General features: G+C 38.0%; 2 protein-coding genes across 2 annotated transcripts; one reads left to right on the plus strand and one right to left on the minus strand.

The window, feature by feature from the left end:
* Positions 1–690: 690 nt before the first annotated feature.
* Positions 691–11,150, minus strand: dnase2b (deoxyribonuclease II beta). The gene is made up of 6 exons (XM_036587324.1): positions 9,781–11,150; positions 9,501–9,669; positions 6,350–6,428; positions 5,578–5,739; positions 3,951–4,148; positions 691–1,441 (listed from the first exon to the last, which is right to left on the minus strand). The coding sequence occupies exons 1-6, from the start codon at positions 9,888–9,890 to the stop codon at positions 1,107–1,109; spliced, it is 1,053 nt and encodes a 350-aa protein (XP_036443217.1). The 5' UTR covers positions 9,891–11,150; the 3' UTR covers positions 691–1,106.
* Positions 11,151–11,359: 209 nt separating this feature from the next.
* uox (urate oxidase) lies at positions 11,360–19,435 on the plus strand. The gene is made up of 8 exons (XM_036586516.1): positions 11,360–11,495; positions 11,624–11,836; positions 13,817–13,933; positions 14,369–14,447; positions 16,328–16,514; positions 16,631–16,754; positions 16,888–16,971; positions 18,170–19,435. The coding sequence occupies exons 1-8, from the start codon at positions 11,478–11,480 to the stop codon at positions 18,242–18,244; spliced, it is 897 nt and encodes a 298-aa protein (XP_036442409.1). The 5' UTR covers positions 11,360–11,477; the 3' UTR covers positions 18,245–19,435.
* Positions 19,436–19,672: the final 237 nt, after the last annotated feature.

Raw genomic sequence — 19,672 nt, forward strand, 5'->3', positions numbered from 1 at the left:
TGTCCGTCCAAATTTTGCGTATTTATTTCATATATATATCTCGTTGTTGTCGGAAGAAACCTTAAAATAACATATATTACATCAACAGCATTGTTGCACATAGCCTTGCAGTCTCCATAGACAAACATAGGCAGTACAATGGGTTGTACTGAAGAGCTCAGTGACTTTAAACATGGCACTGTCATAGGATGCCATATATATATATATATATATATATATTGTTGTTGGAAGAAAACTTTGTATGTCCATCTTTGTCACTTTTCAGTTTTTGACATAATTTGAAAATGCCTGTTGCCCTTTACATTGTGTGTAAATTTCATGGTGAATGGACCAACAGAAACAGCCCAAAATTACTTGGAAAAAAGTCTGGTTACATTGACTTACATTAAAAGTAAAGTATGCTTTTTCCCTTCTCCTGTAAAGTTATCATTTTGGAGATTTGAGGTTTTGTTCCGACAGCAGCGATATATATATATATATATATATATATATATATATATATATATATATATATATACATACATACATCATACATACATATATATATACACACACAGGGCCATAACTAGGATCAAATACTAAACCTTACTAAAATTTTTATCCTAGTTATGGCCCTGATTGAAAATAAAGATAAGTAAAGTTGATCTTCTCAAAAAAGGCCCATTACCAATTATAAAAGTTCTAGGAAAACTTTTAATCGGTATAGAACCTTTACACCAGGTTCTTCACACTCACACATTTCAGTTACAGAAGTGCTTTTTTTAAAGAACTTTCCATTGAAAGATTTGAAACCAAAAGTGGTCTTTCTAATGTACCGTGACAAAGAACTCTTTGGCACCTTTATTTTTAAGAGTGTTTAACTATTAATGTGGTTTTCTCATTCACTCACTATAAGAAAAAGATTCCTTGAAGTTAGCTTAACCTTTTAAAATCCTGGGCTTATGACATACTGAAGCTTATTATTCAGTTACTACAGGGATGTCAATGCAAACTGGTGAAGCGATTCTTAGGTTTGAGAGTTGTGTAATAAAACTTTGAGCCCGCCAGCGGGCCCTGGCCATTTAAGTTTTCTTGTCCCATTACATCTTCACACAGTAAATGTGCTTCTAACAGCTTTTAAACCAGGCCACAGCCTGGCGGAAGGCTTTGTAGACGGCTGGATTTTGTGAACAGATAAGGCCACCACCTCTAAAAGCCTGTGTGCTCTCTCTGTTCAGGTCCCCCAGACAAGTCCATTGAGCTTTATATTCCAGGGAAACACACCACTTGGCGTGATCGTCATAGGAGCTGAAAGTGACGTTCTCTGGTAGACGGACCCACTTGATGTTCATGACATGGAACGGAAGTGAGCAGTTGGAAGGGAGCTGGTGAGCCTCCCGTTGCCACGTTTCCACCAGCAGGTCAGTCTTCAGTGTCTGTGCTATCCAGCCTGTGTAAATGTCTGATAGACAACACACAGAAGACGACTACAGTCAGAAGAACATCCAGGACAGACAAAGGCAGCAGATAAAACAATTCTCAAAAGTTACACAATGATCTGGTATGTTTTAATATGATTATAAATATGCATTTTACATTTATATCTGCTAATGTATTTGATCTGCTGCATGCATGTGTGACTCCAGTTACTGCCGAAACCTGGATTATAAACCACACAAAAATAATGAGTGCATTAAATTTACTTGATTCAAATATGCATTATTTCCACATGAATAAAATACATCAGCAACATTGTTGTCAAAATTTTGTAAACTGAATGATAAGATTGCATTGATTTAATATACATACATCACATAGACAAAAGTATTGTTCAGGTGTTTCAGCCACACCCAGGGCTAACAGGTGGATAAAATGAACCACAGAGCCTTGCAGGCTCAATAGACAAACACTGGCAGTAGAATGGGTCAAATCGATTAGCTCAGTGACTTTAAACATGGTACATTCATAGGATGCCACCTCTGCCTCAAGTCAGCTTGTGGAATTTCTGTCCTGCTAGATCTGCTCCTGTCAACTGTAAATGCTATTATTGTGAAATGGAAGCATCTAGGTGCAACAACAGCTTAGCTACTAAGCAGTAGATGCATAATGCCTATCCTCTGTTGAATCACTTACTAACAGGTTCCGAATTGCCTCTGGAAACAACATCAGCAAAAGAGCTGTACATCAGGAGCTTCGTGAAATGGGTTTCCATGGCCGAGCAGCTACACACAAGCCTAAGATCAAAATACACAATGCCAAACGGGGGGTGGCGGGGGTGTAAAACATGCCACCACTGGACTCTGGAGCGGTGGAAATGCATTCTGTGGAGTGACGGATCACGCTTCTCTATCTGGCAGTCTGAGGGACAAGTATGGGTTTGGCGAATGCCAGGAAAATGTTACCTGCCTGACTGCATTGTGGCAACTATAAAGTTTGGTGGAGGAGGGATGATGCTATGAAGTTGTTTTTTCAGGGGTTGGTCTAGGCCCCTTAGTTCCAGTGAAGGGAAATCTTAATGCTTCAGCATACCAAGACATTTCCATGGACAGTTCTATGCTTCTAACTTTGTGGGAACAGTTTGGGGAAGTTCCAGCATGACTGAGCCCCAGTGCACAAGACAAGGTCCTTGAAGGCATGGCTGGGTGAGTTTGGTGTGGAAGAACTTGATTGGCCCGCATATAGCCCTGACCTCAACCCCATCAAACACCTTTGGGATGAATTAGAATGGAGATGCGAGCGAGGTGCTCTCGTCCAACATCGTCTGAGCTCACAAATGCTCTTCTGGATGAATGGGCAAAAATTCCCAAAGACACACTGCAAGATATTACACCCTCAGTTCTTTTCAGGAGACTTGCCTTCAGTTTTTCAAAGCAATCTGCAGGGCGATTCCTCCACACCTCTAAAGTTCAGTCTTAGAAGTTGGTTGCACTTTCTGCTTCTCGCAATCCAAGTAATGCAATTAGAAATTTAGATTAATCAGTCCATAAAACTTTATTCTGCATCTCTGATATCCAGTTTCTGTGTTTTTGTACAGTGTTTCCTCCTGGTAATGAAGGTGCCCTGTTCTGCAGGTTTCCGTGCTTTCCCTGCTCCCAACACACCTGATCCAACGAATCAGCTCATTAACAACCCCTTTCTGAGTAGAAGTGGGGAGGTTAAAGCAAGGATACTCTAAAATACGCAGGGCAGTGGGCCTTCAGGTCCAGGGTTTGAAAACACTGTTCTAGTGCCATTTTTTTCAGTAACAGCTTCTTGTCTAGTGTCGAGTTGTCTTTTTACAGCAGAAGGATGGACAGAAACACCTGTACATTTTTTCAGATCTGAAGCAGATTTATTTTCTCCTCTCTCTCAAAGACTAAAGTATTAAGCGCTGTTAATCTGATGGGGACAGTTCTGGTGGTCCACAAGGTCTTGAATTGCTGTTGGGAATTCCATTTTTCTGTATCTTTAAATCATTTTTTAACTCCTTTGTTTTTTCCCTTCACTACGCAGGTGGATTATCTAATATCTAATCTCCTCAGAAATATCTCCTGAAAAATGAATAACTTATACCTAATAGCTGTTTTGACTGGAAATTAAACCACAGAGAGCGGTTTCTGACTTTTGCACAGCACTGTACATCAACACAGTAATTGTCAAAAGTAAGTCAACTGAATGACAAAACTGTGTTTAATTTATGAGGAAATGATGCACACAGTTGAATCCATTGAATCCAATACATTCAATGCATCACTTTTTTCAGTGTAATACTAAAAATATTACAAATGCATGACATACGCATAATAAAACATGGTTTTCTGCACGTTTCAAAGCTTTACATCTGTTACAAAAGCAATGTCAACAGTTACTCAAGAACAGAACTGTACTTTGGCATAACCAAAAGTCAACAAGTGCCTGTGTGTCTGCCCAACGAACACATAATGTGCTTGTGTATTACCTTAAAGCACTACAGAACACTTAAACATTCTTACCATCAACGTAGCTGTGTGATTTGGCAAAACTGAGGAAAATCTCTCCCTGAACTGACTCCAGCTTCTCCAGCTTTCTCCTGGGGGCTACGGTTGGGGTCTTGCCAGCACAGATCTGTGCCATGGCTGCCATGTCTGTGTCATATGCTGCCGGCACTGAGCAGTTATATACACGGGGATTGATGTACGCCAGTTGTTGTGCTGTTACAAACAAGAAATTCAGAGTCAGGTTATACACATCAGAGCCTTCCATTCATTCATGCCCTTCATTTAACATCCCAGGCGCAAATAAATGATTAGTATGTACCACTAAGTATGATAGATAGATAGATAGATAGATAGATAGATAGATACCCAGTTTCCCACTGTTGTGACAGCAGGAAAATGTAAATAAAATTAGACAGCAATGATATGCAAATCTATTATGACCTGTTGTTATTTAATGTTTCAACCAATTAACTTCTTAATATTGTTTTGTACGTGTACGTTTATTCTACCTTTGACACCTACAACATGTCCCCAGAAAGTTGTGAGAGGAGGATGTTTACCACTGTGTCATTCCCTTTAACAATATTCAGTAATCATTTGGGAACACCAACTGTTGTAGTTGTGAAAGTGGAATTTTGTTGCTTGATATAACACTTCAGCTGCTCAACAGTCCAGGGTTGTTGTTGTTCATTGCGCTTCATAATGTGCCACACATTTTTAATGAGAGACAGGTTCGGACTGCAGGCAGGCCAGTCTGGCACCTGCACTCTCTTACTATGAAGCGATGCTGATGTAATACGTGCAGAATGTGGCTTGGCATTGTCTTGCTTAAACAACCATAGATGTCCCTGAAAAAGACTTTGTCTGGATGGCAGCATATGTTGCTCCAAATGATTGCTTCGTATGTACCCCTCAGCATCAATGGGCCTTCATAGCTGTGCATGTTACCCATGTCTTTTAATAGTGTTATGGACTGTAGATGGTGAAATGCCTAAATTCTGTGCATTGAGAAATATTGGACCTCATTCACCAATATCTTCTTAAGTTTTTTCTTAACTTTGTTCTTAAGAAAGGTCTTAAGAAAAAGTGTCCATCAGATTCATGACGTTCTAAAACCGCAGAATTGTTCGCACCTTTGTACTTTTGAGTTTGCATTCTTCTTAAACTGTTGGACCTATTTACTTGACAGAGCTTTGGCCTTGTGCCAGGGATCACTATCCTGCTGAAAGGTGAGGTTTTCTTCAAGCTTTAGTTTTTATAAGACTAAAGCAGGTTGTCTTGCAGTATTTCCCTGTATTTTGCACCATCTAACCATCCTTCAATTTTAACAAAAAGCCCAAACCTTGCTAAGGAAGAGCATCCTCACAACATAATGCTGTCAGCCCCATATCTCACTGTTAGGGTGGCGTCTGCTGAGGAATGAGCAGTGTTAGGTTTGTGCCTCACATAGCATTTTGAAATTGAAATTTTGAAAAAAAGCTCCATTTTTGTCTCATCTGAGCACAAAACTTTATCCCACATTTAAGCTACGTCCAGACGTGCTTTTTGTTGTTTTATATATATATATATATACAGTAGACACACATAGTTAGTTAAATAGATAGATAGACAGACAGACAGATATGTTTGTTTGTTTGCTTACATATTTTTTGGAATTGTTTGTAGCTGTAGGTTGTACACTGAACAGTCTGCCCGAAGAGTTTACCGGTGGAAGGGTAGCCAAAACCCATTTCAGGGAAGGGAGGAAAGTGTGGAACACTGTGTGTTAGCCAGAATCCTTGAGACCGGTCAAACAGCAGTGCCCCTACAGAGCACACAATACAGTCATATGTGACATCATTCAGTATTAAACAACAATGGTTTGGCAAAGTCACTGTTAATTCAATTTTAATGACATCTGTTAACTTCACATGGCAGCAGATCTTTTGACCAACTTTGATCTAAACTGCAATCTTTAACATCAATATGGATAAAACAAAGAAACAAAGCAAAACACAGTGATGCAGATTTTTACCAAAATGCAGTTTTGTTGATGGCAGCCTGCTTTTATATGCTAAATAGAAATATTAGCTGAGGAAAATATTCACATTCCCAAATGTCTGCTTCTCTATTACTATTAGGCCCTCTGCACCTCTGCACCTGAACTTTATCTGATATGCTGAAAAAATCAAAGAGTGAAATCAATGCTCAGTCAACAGCACATTTCAGTTATCAGCTATGCTCTTTGCACTAGACTAACCTTCTTTGAAAGCAACAACACATTTAACAATCATCTTCCAAAAAGTAGTACTGTTGTTTATTCTTACATGAACAGAACACACTGTAAATACTGAAGTTTATGCTTACAATTGTGGAAGGTTAATCTCTACATGCAGATTTAGTATTTGCAAGCGCACAAAATGTTGCAAAAGTACCTTTTGTGTGTCCGTAATTATTCTTGTACTTCAGTACTGGAGGAGCGTCGTTGTAGAGCATGTATGCAGAACTGTTTGACTTTAAAAAAATGATGATTGCTTATTAATATACACGAAACATATTCAGGGCCGGTTTCCCAGACCCGTACTACGCCCAAACCTGGACTTATAAGTATTTCCAATGGAAATTCTCTACTGACACTGAAATTCATTTTAAGGTTAGGCTTAATCCAAGTCTGGGAAGCTGGCACGTAATGAACTAAATATATCATAGAATATTTCTCAAAATCTAATTTCATATAAGCATTTATCATATATAATCTATCAGAAATAAAACAAAGAAAAAATGCTGCACATAACACTGCATTTGTACAAACCCACTTCCAAAAAGCTATGACAGTATGCCAGTAAAAACAGAAGGCAGTGATTAGTAAATTCTGTAATTCTGTATTAAATTGAAAACAGTACAAATATATGATGTTTGGTGTTTTACCTTATTAACTTTTTTTCTTGTAAATATGTGCCAATTGCAAATGTGATGCCTGCAACACATTCCAAAAAAGGTGGTACAGGAGCATGTTTACCACTGTGTTACATCACCTTTCCTTTTTCACAGCACTTGATAAACATTTGGGCACTGAAGACACCAACTGATCCAGTTTTAAAAGTGAATTTTTTTTTACCATTTTTCAGTCATACAAGTTGTCAGCTGTGCAATCCATACAGGCCTTCATTGTTGTATTTTGCTTTTCATAATACACCACACATTTTCAGTAGGAGGCAGGCAGGCAAGTCCAGCACCTGCCCTCTCTGATTACACAGCCATGCTATTGTAACACATGGAACGCTTCTTGGCTTTGTCATGTTGAAATAAGCATGGGCGTCCCTGAAAAAGATGTCATCTAAAAGGCAGCACATGTTGCTCCAAAATATGTTTATATCTTTCAGGTTAATGGTGCCTTCACCGATGTGCAGGTTACTTACTAATACCCCCCATAGCATGATTATGAACTTTACGCTGGTAACAAACAGGATGGTTCTTTACTTCTTTGGCCCAGAGACCATGATGTCCGTTTTTTCCATAAACAACTGAAAAAAGGGGGCATTAGCCCACAATATACGTTTCGACTGTGCATCAGTCCATTTCAGATGAGCTCAAGTCCAGAGAAGTGTCGGCAGCGTTTCTAGATGTTGTGTACACGTGGCTTCCATATTGAATAGTACAGTCTTCATTGCATTTATAGAAGCAGCGATGAACACTATTCATTGACAACGCTGTCAAAGTCTTTCTGAGCTCATGCTGTGATATCTATCACAGGAGCATGCTGGTTTTTAATGCTGTTCCATCCGAGGGGTCGAATGTCACAGGCATTCAGTTATAGTTTTTGGCCATGCTTTTTTCACCAGACATTTACGTATTTCATGAAGCTTTTGATAATGTTATGCACCATAAAGAGCAAAAATACCTGCAAACTCTTGTTGAGGAACATTGTTTGAAACAGTTCTAGTGTTTTTTGCATTTTTTTTGTGGTGAGCCTCGACCCATCCTTGCTCATAAAGGACTTGGCCTTTCCCAGATGCTCCTTTTATACCCAAGCATGACTACATCACCTGTTTAAGGTGTTTTCTGAAAATGTAACAATGTTTCTTGTCTTAAATTGCCTGTCCATGATTGTGTTGCTGGCATCAGCTTCAGAATGAGCGTATATTTACAAAAAACAATGAAGTTAATAGATAAAATAAACATTACATATCATGGCTTTCAGTTGAAACAGGTCAAAACGGATTACTAATCTCTGCAATTTGTTTTTATTTGCATTTCATTTACTTTCCCATCTTTTTTGTGATTGGTTTGTAAATATCTTAACCAATCATAATCACAATATTAAGAAGTGCACTGACCATGCAAGAACTATAGGGCTTTATGCAAATAGTGCTTCAGCAAATTATTTAAACACATGATTTCGATGAACAGATTTCTTTACAGGAATGGTTCACAGAAAAATAAAACCCCAAACTTACCCCAACTAGTTGACCGGTCAGGACATATTTGGTGTCTGAAGTTATGAAGAGCTATGAGGCCAGTGTAAAAGATTTTGAGTGACATTGACTTCTATAACTTCATAGCTATATTAGGCTTGAAGTTCCACAGCATAACTAAAGAAGCAAATGTCAGATACCAAACTTATCTTGGCTGATCAACTATATTTGGGGTGAAGTACGGAAGACCAGGGAGGCCATAAGGTAGTTATAATTTTCTGGACTGTTATCTTGAGATAACGAGTTAATTATGTTTTTTATCTGGAGATAACAAAAGTTGTTATCTGAGGTAACAAGTAGTTATACTATTATGTCAAGATAATAAAGTTGTTGACTTGAAATATCAAGTTAGTTATCTTGTTATCTCAAGATAACAAAAGTTGCTATCTTGAGATAATGCGTTAATTATCTTGCTATCTCTAGATAACAAAGCTGTTATTTTGAAATAATGACTTAGTTATCTTGAAATAACAATTGTTATCTTGAGATAACGAGTTAATTATCTTGTGATCACAAGATATCTAAGTTGTTATCTGATGGATGATTGTCTGTCGAGCTCTCCTGCTACCTGCTTCAGACCAGTTGCCCACGCCCCAGTCACCGCCACTTGCCCAGCTACCGCCACCTGCCTTGGACTAGCTTCCCACCCTACACTGAAGTGGACTCCTAACTATTACTACTACTACTATTAATATTAGTAGTATAATGATTTTGTAGGTAGTTTGACCAGAGGAGGATGGGTCCCCCCTTGTGAGCCTTGGTTCCTCCCAAGGTTTCTTCCCCAGCTCTGAGGGAGTTTTTCCTTGCCACTGTCGCCACTGGCTTGCTCACCTGGAGGATTTACATTTCATGTTATATCTTTGTCCTTAATTGGATTTCTGTGAAGCTGCTTTGTGACATCAGTTGTAAAAAACGCTATACAAATAAATTTGACTTGACTTGACTTATCTTGAGATCTCAAGATAACAATACAGAAAATTATAGCAACAACTCAAGGCCTCTCCAGACTTCTGTAGTAAAAAGAAAATTGTGTAAATTAAATTTTTTGGTGAACTACTCCCTCAACTACACAAGCAGCAGCAAAACAGACAATCAAGGCACAGGTTCATACCTCATATCTGTGGTAGAGCTGGCTCAGTGTTCTACCCACTGCCCCTTCACTCATGTTCACCGCATATCTACTTAACTGCCAGTTCAGCATAGAAGGATCCAAATACATGTAATCAACTCCACTTCCCACCTCACCCTTCTTATATTTGGGCATCTTGTACATCATGAACCTGATATCATAGAGAAAATGATGAATACATACAAAAATATCAGCAACTTTTCTGCACAGCTCTACCAGATCAAACGTTAGCTCTGGAAACGTTAGTTTAAAGATCATCTACCAGTCCACAGGCTTTCCTTCTTCATTTAAGCAGGTTAGGTTTGCCTCGCACAGATAACCTGAGGGGAACAGGTGAAGGAAAATCGAACAGAAACACCAGAACAGAAGCATTCTTCCTCCCGACTGAAAACTGCTATGGACGTGACGAAAAAAGAACTAGCATGTTGTTGAGTGCTCCGTGGCTTCCTCATGATCTGGTGACTGTAAAACTACGTATGAGCAGCTGTGTGCGTGTGAAAGGGGAAGTTTGGGGTGCTTTGTCTTATGACTCCCAACATGGCAGCTATGAGGGAAAAAAGGAACTTTCTTCAGCTCTGCAGAGGCTTCAGCCCTTAAAAGTTCTGGGTGAGTGATTAGAAACTATTTAAAGTTTTTATTTTTAGCTGTTTAGCTCCATTTACTCCCATTCACTGAGGACTCGCTCAACTCTCTGGAGTTTTGCAGTCATGTTTTTGATATAACGGTGGAAATAGGAAGAGGCCAGGCTCCTCATAAACTGGCCCTGCACTCACTCAGAACTGAGAACTGACTGACTTCAGACAAGAGTCAGAATATACCCAGAGAACTGCTGTCTAACTGCTGTAGAACAGATAACCTAGAATAAACATGTACACATTTCTTGAACATGTTATACTATATTTAACAGAAAATTCCACAGAAGCCTCAACAAATAAATAAATATAACCTTTGTCAGCACTTAGTGTGGCCACCCTTCGCCTTTATTACAAACTTTAGTAGATATGCGTTCAGTTTTTCCAAGAAATCCGCAGGGATTTTCCATTTTCTGTTTCTCTTGATTCAAGTAATCTCAAATACATTCAGTGATTTTGAAGCAGGGATGGATTACTGGCCAGGCCAACAGAGCCCATAACCAGGGGCCTCTAACTGCCAGGGGCCTGGAGAAGCCTTAGGCCACAAAGCTGGACATGGTTCAGATTGGGGACTATCCACTGCAAATGAAAAAATGAATTAAATGCCTTGAATATGTAATGACTAAATAAATGAAATAAAGGTACCTTAGCCCACACCCTGCCACTGCATGTAAATAACTAAAAACCCCAAACACTAATAATGTGCAAAAAATGCTATTGTGCATTAAATGAGAATGAAACATTTTGTTTGTACATAATTTTTCCAGTGCTGTTCAAACATGAAAAAACACAAGTTATTTATTAAAGTTATTTTTCAGATCTATTTTTCAATTATTTAAGGTGATACCGTCAGAGTTGAGGAGGGCTCAAAAGATGCACAGTGGCCTCATTCACCATAATCAGTCCCAGTGTTGAGGTCTGGACTCCATTATTTTGAGAACACCAGCAGCTTCTTTATTTGATTTACAATTTTCCTTTTCTCAGTAAGACAGCTACACATCCTTTCAGACTCATAGTGTTGAGTTGTCTTATTGCAGTGGAAAGATGGACAGAAACACCTGTGGATTTTTTCAGATCTCATGCAAGAGTGGGGCTTGATTTTCTCCTCTCTCTCAAAGAGGAAAGTGCTGTTTATCTGACATACAGTAATCCTTGTTTCAAACAAGTTCATCCCTTGACATGAACGTGACCATTTGGACCCATTGCGAAACCCACATTACGCAGGCGATGCCACCCCCCAATATAATCCCCTGTCCCCACGAGGTCCCACTCCTGGTGAAGAATCAGAGAGTAAAGGCACCAGATTCTGAGCACTTATTTGAAAAATATGGCTACCTCAAACCAGGTATGGACTTCATTCTCAATGAAGAATGAAGAATTTAGGCTGTTATCAAACCTGCATAATGTCTTTCTATATGTAATGTATTTTTTTTTTTATTGAGCACTTTAATCAGAAAAGTGTCTTCTGTGTAGAATGTGGAGTTTGTGAGGACAGGTTATGGGAAGAATCTGGTGAAGGTAATGTATGTACGGCGGGAGGGGATGCACCACTACATAATCGAGATGAAAGCAAACGTCCAGCTGACACTGAACTCTCGCAAGGACTACGTGAACGGAGACAACTCGGACATCATTCCTACCGACACCATCAAGAACACTGTCCATGCTTTGGCAAAGCTAAAGGGGGTAGGTGCAAAACTCGGAGGGGAAAGTCATCGGTCATTAATGAACTTGTGTAGCCTAAGAGTTTATCTAGTACCTTCTCTAATCTGTAATAATGTTGCATACTGTTATTTCCAGAGGTGGGTAAAGTAGCCTAAATCCAAACTCAAGTATAAATACTGTTACTATAGGGAAGTAATAAGAAAAAGTAAAAATATCCTATAAAACTTATTTTTTTTATACTTTTTTATAAAGTACCAGGTCAGAAAACTACTTAAATACAGAATAACTTACAGAACTGCAGAGAAACTTCTTATTACAACCAGCCTTTATCCGCATAGGAACTAAAGATTGTTAGGCTACATTCTTCTCTTTTTAATGCACTCTTATTCTAAAAGTAAAAATAATAAACCTCAGAAGTCAGCGGTGTGACCAATCACACAAACTTCAAATGTCAGTGATGTAACCAAATCACATAAACCTCAAACATCTGTGGTGTAACCAAATCACATAAACCTCAAACATCTGTGGTGTAACCAAATCACATAAACCTCAAACATCTGTGGTGTAACCAAATCACATAAACCTCAAACATCTGTGGTGTAACCAAATCACATAAACCTCAAACGTCAGTGGTGTGACCAATCGCATAACCTTCAAAAATCAGCAGTGTTGCTAATCGAATAAACTTCAAAAGTCAGTGGTGTGACCAATCACATAAACTTCAAAAATCAGTGGTGTGACCAATCACAAAAACCTCAAACGTCAGTAGTGTGACCAATTGCACAAACCTCAAACGTCAGTAGCATGACCAGTAAAGTCAGCGGTGTGACCAATGCTGTCACCAACATTGAATTTATTTAAATTAAACACAAAATAAGAATTAGTAAGCAAATGATAATGACTAAGTACACAATCATCAAGATCTTCACTGAGTACATTAAAAAAAAAACAGATACTACAAAATATTGTTTGAGTGACACCATAGAAACCATGAAACCATGTCTGAAAAAGAGATTTGAGGTTTATGGATTCACATTATGTAGGTGTTCTCACTCACAAATCACGGGTCTTTAAAGAACCAGCCACTGAAAGGTCTTTTTAGAGAACCAAAGTGGTTCTTCTATATGACATCACACAAAGAACCCTTTAAAGCACCTTTATTATAAATGTAAGTGTAATTAATTACTAACCACCATGGTTATTTTATTAAAAAGTGGAGAAATACGAACTGCACCATTTGGACACACCTACAACAATGTAACAGCGAAGGCATCCAATCTATGAAATGACACATACATATGTAGGAACCGACAAAATAGTTAAACAAATGAAAATATCCATTTTAGATTCTTATAGAAAGAAGCCCCCAAAGCTGGGTTGCCTTGATGCAGGCTTTGTACACTCTCTACGTTCTCTCAAGCAGTTTAACAAAGAGCCACCTGAGACAATTTTCCAACAGAACTTCAGACTTTCTACACATGCTGAGAACTTGCTGGCTACTGAAAATGACTTGCTTGAGGGGCATTTGAAAAACATTTATTATTTAAATTTAAATTTAAAATGTTTTAAAGTTGTAATTTCACTATTTGAATTTGTCTTAGAAACAAATTCCATTTGCAAACATTAGAATGAAAGTATCTTAACAAATCTATAGATCAGAATGACTTTAATATTATGAAAAATGCATATTCAATTAGATGTGTCCAGACATTTGACTGTAAGTGTAAGTGTATGCATTTTGATACTTGTTTCTTATGTGTGCTTCAGTTTACTGGATTCCCAGAGAAGGGACAGAAACATAGGCTTTAATGACACAGGACAAGTCAGGTTGTCGTGAATGTGTGTTAGAAGAGTGATGGGTTGACATTTTTAGATATTGGCTGTATTTACAGTATATAAAAAAGTTTCCTACTTTGATAAAATTCAGCAGGGAGGCATTCTGGTGCCCTTTTAGTGTCTCAGCACGGTGAACAGACTTACCCTGACCCTTTCTTAAACTAGGTAAAAACCATCGAGGGATTTGCCCTGGACATCTGCCATCACTTCCTGACAGCATTTAAGCACGTCACACGAGCAAAGGTCGACATTGAGGAAACTCCCTGGAAGAGACTGGAAAAAGTATTACCATCTCAGAAATGAATCCGAATACAGTTGCATGCAAAAGTTTGAATACCCCTGGTCAAATGACATGTTCTGTTAAAATGAAAATAAGTGAACACTTCTCTGCAGCAGTGGTCACCAACTCTGGTCCTGGAGATATACTTTCCTGCAGAGTTTAGTTGCAGCCACAATCCGCCACACTGGCTCCAGCTAATGAATATCATCAGAAGTCACTGATTGACTGGATCACAGAAGTGTTAGGGAAGGAGTGAGGGCGGCAAGCAGGCTGGAACTAAACGCTGCTGGAAAGAAGATCTCCGGTAAACAAACATGAATATGGCATTTTGACAAATCATGTAATCTGATTAGAAGCATCCAAACTTTGACCGTATGACTGTTTATGTCTGTCAGCAGAAGCTTAAAATTTGTGCCTTATTCATATCTGTTTGACAGAATGGAGTTGAGCATGCCCATGCCTTCATCTTCTCTCCAGAATCTTGGCGCTTCTGTGAGGTAGAACAGTATCTAAATGGTGAGTGAAGACAAGGCCATAGAAGAAGGCTAGAACAGAATTCACCAACATAAAACAAAAGAGAACAGAGCAATTATAGCTGGGAATATTATATTTTGTGTTAATAGTAACAGTAACTGTAGGTTTAGTGAAGATGATTATGAAACATGATCATAATCATCTCACTACAAAACCCAGCATCCACTCATTAATACATCATACATCCTGAAGAGCTAAAGAGATCCTGACTGCTAGCATAGCCACTGGTGTTGAGGCTTATTAAAAAGATGTGATATTTGGCTTCTTAGCAGTGATGTTAGCTATCTGGCTTCCTTTAGCATAAGTCAGCTAGCAAGAAAAGAAAATGTTTCAAACCATTTATGTATCCACCCCAAAGTGCTTGTAGTTTTTCAAATGTCCACCTTCAAGATACATCACCAGAAGGGATTTTTTCTATACTTCAAAACTGGAAAAATCTAACACTTTGTTTGAATACTGTGTCTATGGGCACCCATAAATACATTCAAAACATGTGCTTTATGCTTTCATAAGGCATTATAGACATGGCTGTAAATATTAAAAAAAAATTACACTTTATTGTGCATTATGAATTGTTAACACAACACATTATGGGTGCATTGTTACTAACAAACCTGCCTACTCGTAACACACACAGAACTATCTGTCATTATGGGTATAGATTGTTATTGACAGACACATGATATACTCCCATTAAAAGAGCTTGTAAGTTCTATTTGTCAGCTCTAAGTGAACTGAGATATGATTCTTTTACACCATAGCATTTTCAATATTTTGTTTCTCAGGTGTTGTTAGGGCTGGGCATTCAGGGCTTAAGTCCTGAATATTTTGATGCCAGCCCTGAACAAGTTGTCCAGCCCAGAGTTATTAATACAATACACTTTACTTAACTGCTGCTCTTACTTTAAAAAAATACATCTCAGCAACCCAAGGACCCATCAGGCCTCTGCCCTGAAACCCTCTCTGACATCAAACTGATGATAAAGTTACTGTGGTGTAAAGGCATGGAGAGTGATAGCCAAGTTAGTATAGAGCCATCATCATTATTTGCTCCCTCACTGGTTCTAACATTAACCACTTTGTAAATAACCTTTGTTTGCCTGCTTACTACTACTACTACTACAGTAATGTTAATTTCTGCTAGTATTCTATTGGATTTGCAGTGTTATGTTTGCGTCAAGCTAACGGTGGTGTACATTGACTTTCCCACATTGGGTACATTACTACCCATGGCACCACTAGTTTAAACTCTGATATTTGAAGCTTGTAAGACATGCTTTAATTTGTATTTTGCAGTGTTTCAGTAAAACCGTCAGTAAACATTTCAATCTGAAGCCTCCCTCGTAATGTTGGAGGAGCCTTTAGTATAGTATGCCTTACTTTACTTAGAGCTGATGAATACAACTTACAAGCTCTTATATTGGCGTTCTAATATAATATGTGTATTAATAAAATTCTATTCCCATAATGATAATAAAGTTAATAAATTCTGTGTATGGCTAAGCAGGTTTGTTAGTCATAATGCACTCTACAATCTAGGGGTTTCTTTGACACAATATAACATGTTACGAACACTACTTATAATGTGTTAACAATTCCAAATGCATAACAAACATGGCCATAAAGTGTAATGCATTTTCATATATTGTTATAGCCATGTTTAGGCCTTATAAATGCATTATGACATGTTATGAACGTGTTTGTAGGTTCTTATAGACATGAAAATTAATAAAAAAGGTTACTAATTCTTGCTCTAGAGTCTATTACAGGGCCACTGTATGAGGCACGTTTACCACAGCTGTAGCGATCTTTCATTTTGTCCAAAGCGTCCTTTGAAGTTGCCATCTCATTCATCTTTTCAGAGCCCCCAGTGATTCACAGTGGAATCAGAGACATGAAGGTCCTGAAAACCACACAGTCAGGTTTTGAGGGCTTCCTGAGAGATCGCTTCACCACTTTGCAGGAAGCCAGGGACAGGTTCTTCTGTACTTCAGTCTACGCTAGGTGGCGCTACAACAAGCACCAAGGCGTACCTTTTGACACTGCATGGTATCCACCTTTCAAAACTCAGATTAATTAATAAAATATATCAATATATATGAAAGATATTATATAAGACGGCTGTTGCTGTCTTTGTATTAGATGGTTTGTGTTGTCTCTTGCAGGAAAACTGTGAAAGACACCATCATCGAGAAGTTTGCTGGACCATATGACCGCGGAGAGTATTCACCTTCTGTTCAGAAGACCCTGTATGACACACAGTGTCTTGTTCTTGACAGACTGCCAGAGGTCAGTCAGGCTGATGGACTGGAATGTTATACAATAATCTTGGTGTAAAAAGTGATATGGCTATAATTGTGATTATAAAATTAAACTGAAAATATAGTTTTATGTCATTATGTCATTGAATGTCATCTTATAGGTTGAGGAGATTGAAATAGTGATGCCAAACCAGCACTACTTTACAATTGACATGACAAAAATGGGAATCTCCAATAAGGATGAGGTTAGTGTCTATGAAATTTTCCTGAACGTTTGATCTGTGGCCTGATGTCCAAGGCTGAATCTCAAATGGCTCCCTTTATGGTGCACTATGTAAGTTCTAAAATTCTGGCTTCTACACCAAACAGTGCACTATATGTCTCGTGCACACCCCAAATGGCCCTTTGTTAGGCATATTACGCACTATTTGGGTGGAGGCATTATTTTACAATAGCACATTAAGAAAGGAAAAAGGAAGCCATTTGAGATTTAAGAGTGCATAATTGGCCTTGCTCTCTCTGGGTGGGTAGGATGGCCCACCCTCACCCCGCATCATTCAGTGCAATGTAGGCCAATGCTTGGTAGTATCATATGATAGGAGAACAAGCTAGTTAAACAGGCCATGACTAGAACTGGGGAGAAAATTGGGGGAAAAAAGTCTTAGAGTCTGAGAAGACCAGTGTTGTCAGGTAATGTTCTACAATCTTAAACATTAAAGTTTCTAAACGGTTCATGGCTTAGATGTGTGGTTCTATGAAAAACATTAATTGATAAAGAACTAAGGGAGGGCAATGTGGCAAAAATATCACATCAAGATCTTTCAAAGAACCAGTAGTGCCACATTTTAAAAATGCTACCAAAAACTATGAATACAATTATTTTTACTCAGTATGTCACATACTGTGCTGCACTAAACCCAATTAAACAGGCCTACTGAACTCTTTGTAATGAAATCTGCAGTTCTTGCATTACTCTTACTAATCCATGACATGCTCAGAAAAGCATATTGACGTATTTTATCACAATAATGATATTGCCATATTTTTCATTATTTAGGGTTCTTTAAACTTCAGAATGTTTTTAAACGTCTCATTTAAAATGTTTCTTTAAAGAACCATCCTTTGAAATGTTCTTCTGGGAACCAAAAGTGGTTCTTCTATGGCAGTGGTTTCCAACCCAGTCGTTAGGTCCCCTCAGATGGTCCACATTTTTGCTCCAACCCAACTTGCAACACAAGGATAAAGGAAAAATGTGGACCAGATCAAACCAGATCAGGGGTTTGAGTTTTAAGAAGGCTTCTTCAGTTAATTAATGCAGTTCTATACAATTAACATAATAATATAATATTCAATGATGAAAAGATGGAGCAGAGGCCACATTTCATGTGTAGTAAATGCAAAATGGTTCTGCTAGCAAGCTGCATTTCCATTTATTTCTTTTAGGTTCTTCTACCTCTTGATAATCCAGCTGGCAACATCACAGGGACTGTGCGCAGGAAGCCACGGGCAAGACTGTGAAACTGATCGCAAAAAGGGAATCCACAAACAAAGGCATTCTGACAGATCTGTAATCACCTGCAAACAAACAAACAAAGACCTCACTCTGTGTTTACCTGAAAACAGTCTGTGAAGTAAAGAAAATCATGAATTAATATTAAAATGACACCACCATGCCTCAATTTATCCCAGCTGGTCTAGAATGCAATGAGTGCAACAAAACTGCATGAGAGTTTTTACAACATTACACAACGTTGTGAAAACTACTGTTTTAAAGGTTTGGGCTGTTTTTAAAAATATAAAACCAGTTTTATTGCATACAAGTGTACAAAATGATTCTAATATATTAGTCCTTTGCACCTTCACAGGCTTTAAATAATTAGTATGACACTATGAAGAAATTTCAGAAGGATGAACAAAACTGCAGATGATTCTAAAACAACTGACGAAGCTATAGAACATGAACTGAGTTATAATGAAATTAGCATTCAGGATTCAGCATATAGAAAAATCTCAAGGCAGATAATTTGACAATAAATAAATGTAAACATAGTTATATGGAAAGGTTGGTCAAATTACATTTTACTGATTTTCTAAGTGAAAACAAGTAAACACATCCTCCACTGTAGGGGTGGGGAACTCCAATCCTGGAGGGCCAGATTGCTGCACAGTTTGAAGATTTTCCTGATCAAACCCACTTAATTCAACTCCTCAGATAGTTGGCAGGTTTAGTTGGAGTCCTAAAGCAGAGAAAACACCAAACTGTTCTGTACTCTGGCCTTCAGTTCTCCACCCTTGCTCTACAAGGAACTTAAATTCTCCTAATATTAGTGCATTTATTTGCTGAATTTAAAACGCCGGAACAAATGTAAAATATAAAATGTGTCAAAACGTTTGCACAGGCCACATTCTATGTTTTTTCCCAATATGCTAAATTTGTTAAATAAACAGTAACTGGGCATTAAAGTGGCCAGAAGTGTGTTCTCTGTAGAGGATGTCTTAACTAATTTTTACTTTGAAAATTAACAATATATGTCATTTGACATACTGAATGAAGGTATCTATTGAATATGGATGAATCTGTTGGGTAACTAAGAGAAGTGAATATGGGATTTTCACTTTAATGGAAAGATTTAGTCATTCTATATGAGATATTCAGGAGTTATTTCTAAAACTGGAATGAATGTTGGCAAAATAAAGGTGTTAAAAACGTTTGGCATAACGTTTTTGGGAGCCACATATTACAGTATAGTGCTGCAAAATATATCATTTGAGCATTCAATAAAACTTAAAGACGGATGCAATATTATGATTAGATATTAAGTAAACATGCACTAGATTATTAATGTATTACAAGCCTAATATTTCATCATAACACAATCTTTACCTCTGAATCGGCACATTTTTCTTTAAATTCAAGCACAATTTATTGCAAACTTCGGACATACA

This window comes from Colossoma macropomum, unplaced genomic scaffold (genome assembly GCF_904425465.1).
Source record: "Colossoma macropomum unplaced genomic scaffold, Colossoma_macropomum, whole genome shotgun sequence".
Lineage (NCBI taxonomy): Eukaryota > Metazoa > Chordata > Actinopteri > Characiformes > Serrasalmidae > Colossoma > Colossoma macropomum.

What these genes read in the sequence shown, in the direction of transcription:
- dnase2b (XM_036587324.1), bottom strand. Translation starts at nt 9,890, where the DNA reads ATGCTTCTGTTCTGGTGTTTCTGTTCGATTTTCCTTCACCTGTTCCCC. An exon ending in AGCTCTACCACAGATATGAG is followed by an intron (nt 6,429 to 9,500) that starts GTATGAACCTGT and finishes ATTTTTTTAAAG; the next exon opens with TCAAACAGTTCTGCATACAT. An exon ending in TAATTACGGACACACAAAAG is followed by an intron (nt 5,740 to 6,349) that starts GTACTTTTGCAA and finishes TGTGCTCTGTAG; the next exon opens with GGGCACTGCTGTTTGACCGG.
- uox (XM_036586516.1), top strand. An exon ending in CTTTGGCAAAGCTAAAGGGG is followed by an intron (nt 11,837 to 13,816) that starts GTAGGTGCAAAA and finishes TTCTTAAACTAG; the next exon opens with GTAAAAACCATCGAGGGATT. An exon ending in GTACCTTTTGACACTGCATG is followed by an intron (nt 16,515 to 16,630) that starts GTATCCACCTTT and finishes TGTCTCTTGCAG; the next exon opens with GAAAACTGTGAAAGACACCA.